Source organism: Desmodus rotundus, chromosome 6 (assembly GCF_022682495.2).
Source record: "Desmodus rotundus isolate HL8 chromosome 6, HLdesRot8A.1, whole genome shotgun sequence".
Classification (NCBI taxonomy): Eukaryota; Metazoa; Chordata; class Mammalia; order Chiroptera; family Phyllostomidae; genus Desmodus; species Desmodus rotundus.
This window is the reverse complement of record NC_071392.1, coordinates 17,792,455-17,798,404: the sequence shown is the minus strand read 5'-3', so window position 1 is coordinate 17,798,404 and position 5,950 is coordinate 17,792,455. Positions and strand designations below refer to the sequence as shown.

The 5,950-nt window shown below is 43.6% G+C and overlaps 1 protein-coding gene across 1 annotated transcript; it reads right to left on the bottom strand.

Annotated features, from left to right (window-relative positions):
- Positions 1-5,187: 5,187 nt before the first annotated feature.
- On the bottom strand, positions 5,188-5,679 carry FERD3L (Fer3 like bHLH transcription factor). The gene has a single exon (XM_024562906.2). It carries the CDS (start codon positions 5,677-5,679, stop codon positions 5,188-5,190), a length of 492 nt encoding a protein of 163 aa, XP_024418674.2.
- Positions 5,680-5,950: the final 271 nt, after the last annotated feature.

Below are 5,950 nucleotides of genomic sequence, written 5' to 3'. Positions count from 1 at the left end.
TTCAAAGTCATGTGCTACTTACATGTGACCATTGGTCCTCCCCAGGAATCTCAGTATCATGCTGATTTTAATGAGCGATTGAATTTTTAAGATGGTACACTGATGACTTGATTTAATTGAGACCCTAGATCCTCCTGAAATCCAGTTGGGAAGATCAAATGAGAGAAAGTATGTGAATGGTGCGTTAAAAACAACAGAGAACTGAGTAACCACAAGATGTTTTATTATAATAATTTCTCTAATATTCATCAAACTCTTAATTTTATTAACTATTAAGGTTACTTTGTCTTGTACAAAATTAAGGATAAAAGTCTACCAAACATTAGCCATAGTGTTTTAAAATACATTCATACTGTTCTTTGCATTTCGTTGGATTCCTTATACTTCTTTACAGAATGTATTTTAAGCATAGAACTAAAAATTTGATGTCACGGAGAAAGTTGTGGTGATTTATAAACTTTGGTTTCTAGAGACTTGAAGAAGTTTTTCCATCTTTCTGGTATTTTATTTCTGTCAGTTTGCATCGCTTCTTTCCTTTCCTTCTCCTCCTCCGCCAGGTTTGGTTTTGAGCTTTGGATTCAAAGAAACCCCAAAGTCAAAACAAAAATGGTCAGAACTGCTGACTCGTGTTTTGTAACTTTTTTCAGTTCGGCATTCCCAGGAAGAGAGGGCACTGACCAGAAACAGGGCCTTACTTCACCCAAAATGTTTGGAAAATTCAGGAACCTTGGAATGAACTTGGGCCAAGATATAGATATATACCAATACTTCAACACTTTTCTAACTCATTTAAATACAGTTTAATGAACTATCACCCTGCAAAAGTAGATTTTATACTTAACATTTATTATTAATCTGGCAGCTATTTTTGATGAAAATTAAATAATCTAGTTTATATATATATATTTAAAGATTTTATTTATTTTTTAGAGAAGAGAAGGGAGGAAGAGGGAGAGAAACATCAATGTGTGGTTGCCTCTCACATGCCCCCCACACCCAGGCATGCGCCCCAAACAGGAACCAGACTGGTGACCCTTTGGTTTGTAGGCCAGTGCTCAAACCAAAGGATGAGCCACACCAGCCTCGGCTCTAGTTTATATTTTGTATTAAATCAATCTCTTGGTTTTTAAAGTTGCAGGTACACTTCGGAACCTTACTTGTAAAATGTATTTAGGTGTCTTAATTACCTTTGAAATTTTTGAGGATTTGTAATTACATAAAATAAAATTATACTAAACTGTGCTTATTGAGTTTCAACTCAGAAGTTTTATAGCCATGTTATAAATCTTTCACAATAAAGTGTTTTTATAATGAAATGCCAACAAATGCAACAATAAACACCAATCTGAGGGTCTTAATTGTATGTCCACGCAGGAATTATGCATACTAGAGTCACACTTGGGTCAAGGGCCAATGCTCATTTTGCCAAAGTCTGTTCTCACACTGGGCACCTGTAAAAGATGATCACCCTGAGGGACTGCCTATTGATGGCAAAGTCTTCTGGTTATTTTTACTTTCCCTGGAAAGCCCGATTACGTCTTTCAAATTTGATTTCATTTAGCTCTTTTTTTGGTTTACATGTCTGAATACTAATAGTAACCTGATAGTTATGGGGAACTTAGTTTGAGACCAAAACGCAGTTTTCAGTCAGCAAAGAGTGTAAAAATAAATTGATTCCAAGCAATAGCTAAAAGGGTGCATTCCAAGCGTCCAAATAACTTTAAGATTTCAAAAACTCATTATTACAATTTTCCAGAAGTAACTGACATAATTAGGATATTTTTTAACTGGTAGAAGGTTATTTTTCTATCAATTTTGTTTAGAAGATAATAAAGAATAAAACAATTTTAACATGGGTTGTATTATATACTAAAACAATGTATTAAAAAGTACCCTGAATTTATGGATCTAACAGGAAAAATTAAAACTATCATGTTGCTTAGTTGAGTGTCAAAATATGGAGGTGCAGTAGATTCCTGTTTGAAATACAAATCATTTCATGTTATCTCTAGGGGTAATTTGGTGTAAGAGACTTTGTATTTTAGCTTCCAAACATATAAAACACTTACAAGGACAAAGCATTTATAAGCTGTAACAGTTTTAAGAGTCGTGGACATCATTCTACTAATAATAGGGAAATAGCTTTTTATTTGGAAGTTCTTCAAGTATTCTTCACTGTGCTGAAGAGCTGTTCACTCTGGGATATGATGTTCTCACTAAGAATCTAACAGTATGGTTCAGAATATGAGGCAGAGGCTTAAGGGTGATGGTTGTGTTAAGTGAAATAAGCCAGGTGGTGAAAGATAAATACCATATGATGTTACCTATAAGTGGAACCTAATCAACAGAACAAACAAGCAAGCAAAATATAACCAGAGACACTGAAATAAAGAACAAACTGAGAGTAACCAGAGGGGAGAGGGGAAAGGGATAATGGGGAGAAACAGGGGAAGGACCATCAAGGAACATGTATAAAGGACACATGGACAAAGCTAAAAGGGGTAGGTTTGAGGGTGCAAGGCAGGGATGAGTGGAGTGAGTGGTGGGGGGCGGGAAATCAAGACAGCTGTACTTGAACAACAAAAAAGGATGATGGTTGCATTTATTCTACAGAACCCAGTGATTTTTGAGGTCCTTTGTCCACAGTTTTTTTTTTAATTCTAATTTTCAAAGTTGGTTCTTTCAACAAAATATTAATGATTCCTAGAGTTGAACCATTTTTTACCTATTTGAAACTTGCAGACTTTTTAATAAATCATGTTTAGGTTTCAAGGCTTTAAGTGGGAGAAGAAGAGACGCTTCCACAGTCTCTTTCAGTTTTGAACCCATTCACACTATATGTAAAATGTCAACACATTTTTTTAACTGAGTAAGTGGATAAACACGAGGGATTGATGTAGCCACTAGCACTCTGTAAGTTGGGAAGCACATCACTATTTGATAATGAAATGAGAAATAATTATTTTCCTTTAATCTATTGAAATGAATAATGAAAAATTTATCTTTAAAAATACAAACCAGCTAGGCTTAGTAGTAAAATGTTATTTAGAAATAGAAAACAAAATGAGTTATTTTACTTTATAAAACTGATGTAGGGATCATTGTCCAAATTTCAGTTTATTTAATGAAGGCACTGGAAAATTAAAAAAAAAAAACAAACCAAAACCCCAACATGGCCTGGTTTTGTCATTTGGCCTTAGCTGGTTACATTTTTTTTCTTTTACCTGTTTATCCTGATGACCTTGTAGTAGAGATAGAAAATAAAATCCTGGTGAAAAGATACCAAGTAAGAAATCATCTTTGGGAAGGTGGTCATTTCAAAACTAACCCAGTTCCTACAGACAGGAGAACTAGGAGAAGTTTTACAAGGCATTTGTGAGGCAGGCACATCCCTTCAGTGCTGGTGGGAGAGAGTGTGAACTGGCAGAACCTACCTGGGGCGCAATCTGGCCATCGTAGCCACCAACTTAAATAAATGTTCATCGGACACGGAAATTTCACTTCTATGTGATATTAAGGAAATTATCATAGGCTGAGATTTATAAGAATGGTCTTTGCATCATGATTTATTTTTTTAAAGAAACTATCTTAGTTATGAACTTGTAAGGGACTGGAGTTCAGTTGTGAAACATTGATGTGACAATAAAATACAATAATCAAAATTACGTTTGGATCATATTTAAAGTCAAAGGAAAAGTGATCATTCCATAACGCCGAGTGGAAAAAGGTCAGTACTCAAAAGTGTCCCAAACTTGTTAAACACATTGAGTTTATATCTGTATAGAGGGGGAAAAAAAGAGAGAAGGAAATAGGTAAAAATGTTGTGTGTAACGTGGAATGATTTAAATTTTATTTCTTTTTATAATCTTTGTGTTCCCAACTTTCTAGGATAAGTATATATTACTTCTTAGTATAATGAATTATATTTCTAACAGTATGATAGGGTTAGTGTGGGGGCTGGGCGCAGAGGGGGACTCGAGGCACGGGGAGGGGCCGGGGAAGAGCAAAATAAAGTGTTGGGAACCGGATTCATCCTTCGGGATTGCTGAATTCACAGCACGACTGGCACTGCTCACTCCGGTTCCTCTCCTCAGCTACTGCTGCCCGAAGAGCCCCAGGTCAGGTTCAGCAGGCCCCCAGAGGGAGGAACTGGGGAGTGGTGGAAGGTCCAAAGAGGAGGCGGCCCCCAGCGTGGTCCTGCTTCAACCCCATCTCCCGTGCACGTGCATTTGCACAGCAGAGGACCGCGTCTCCTGCTCTGAGTGTTTTCCTCGCCTGTTCCTAGATGCGACTAGACCGAAAGCTGTCTTCCTACTTGAAAAGTGCGCGCTCTGGCGACCCAGCGCCTGGGAAGACGCGCCCTTCCCCCCCGGAGGAGGAGACGGGGGAAGCGCCGGCGGCCGTGGGCACCCCAGGCCCCCCGAGCGCCGTCTCCCCCGGGGCCGCAGCTGCCCCTGCCCACCTCCGCGTTAAAGCATCGGGACGCGGAAGAGACCCCGACAGGGCGGGAAGACAGAGGGAAGTGGAGAGCGGGGGAGGAGGGAACGGGGTGAGGTCGCCTGTCCCCTCGACTCCCCTGCCTTCCGCATCTTCTTTCCGTCTCTCTCCGAGCCTGGATGACGGGACCAGAGGCAGAGCCCCCTGGCCTCCCCGGAGCCCGCTCCCAGCGCCCAGCGCCCCTCCAGGGTCGCGGCTCCCGGGTCTGCTAAGGGCGCAGGCCTGAGCGGAGCGCTTGCCAGGGACAGCGCAGGCAGACTCTTGAGGCTCAAAAAAACTTATTTTTAATTTCTAGTTTTTTTTTTTTTTTTTAAAGACAAGGAAGAGAGATTGGACTCGGTAGAAGCCCCCGAAGTCTGCCGTATGCCGAGAGGATTCGCTTTCCACCCACCGGCCGGCAGAAAGTGCTTCTCAGTTCGCGCCTCGACGGCCTCGCTGGCTTTAGGGGCTTTGCCAGGCGCCGCCCGGCCGCCGCTGCCCAGCACACTCCGTGGAGAGCGATCGCGTGTATATTAACTCCACGAGGACTGCGGGTGTTTTACAATTCCGACCCGAGCTCCAGAAGGCCAGAAGTTCTGTCTCGGAGCGTCCCTCCAGGCCCTTCCCCGCACCCTCTGCCGGGTCCTGAAACACCCCAAGCCCGCACGCGCCCAGGCGAGGAGGGAGTAGACGCGTCCATCCCAGATCAGCTCAGCAGGTTTCCTTTTTCTTGCAACTCTCCAAGAGCTCGGTCATGAAGGAAATGTAGACAATGGCCAGGCGTAGCGTCTCGATCCGGGAGAGTCTTTTCTCGTACGCGAAAGTGGGCACCTTCCTCCGCAGCTGGTCGAAAGCCTCGTTGAGATTGAACATCCGTTTCCTCTCGCGGATGTTGGCTGCCTGGCGCTGCGCGTAGGTGATCACCCTTTTCCTCTTGGGACGACCCAGCAGGGAGGTGCCCCTTCCGTGCTCCTCTTCCTCCTCCTCCCCCTCGTCTACTTCACCCTCCTCTTCTTCTGGATCCTCCTCCTCAAAGCGCGCCACACTCCGGGGTCTTCCCTCTTGGAGCACAAGGCCTCGGTTCCCAAAGTGGACTTCGGGCCCGAAGTCGCAGAGGAGAGGATGCCCGGCGGAGGCGAGAGACAGGTCTGCGACGAAGTCCAGCACGGTGGCGTCCACGCAGCTCTCGGGATAGACCGCCATCGCGTCCTCTTGGCCCGGAGTCTCATCGGTTTCTCTCAGGGAGGGGCGAGACTGGTGGTCGGCTTCTTAACAGCCCCGAATCTGTTAGGGCTGCGATAGCATCGACGAAGGGCCAGGGGACCTTAATATTTATAACTAAGCTGATAACAGGATTAGTCGCACCGATTGGGAAGTCTGTGACGACGTCCCTCCTCGCGACTCTGATGGAAGGAGACAAGCGTGAGCAAGCCTGGAAGACTCATGGAGAGGGGCCTCCAATTCTGAGATCCAT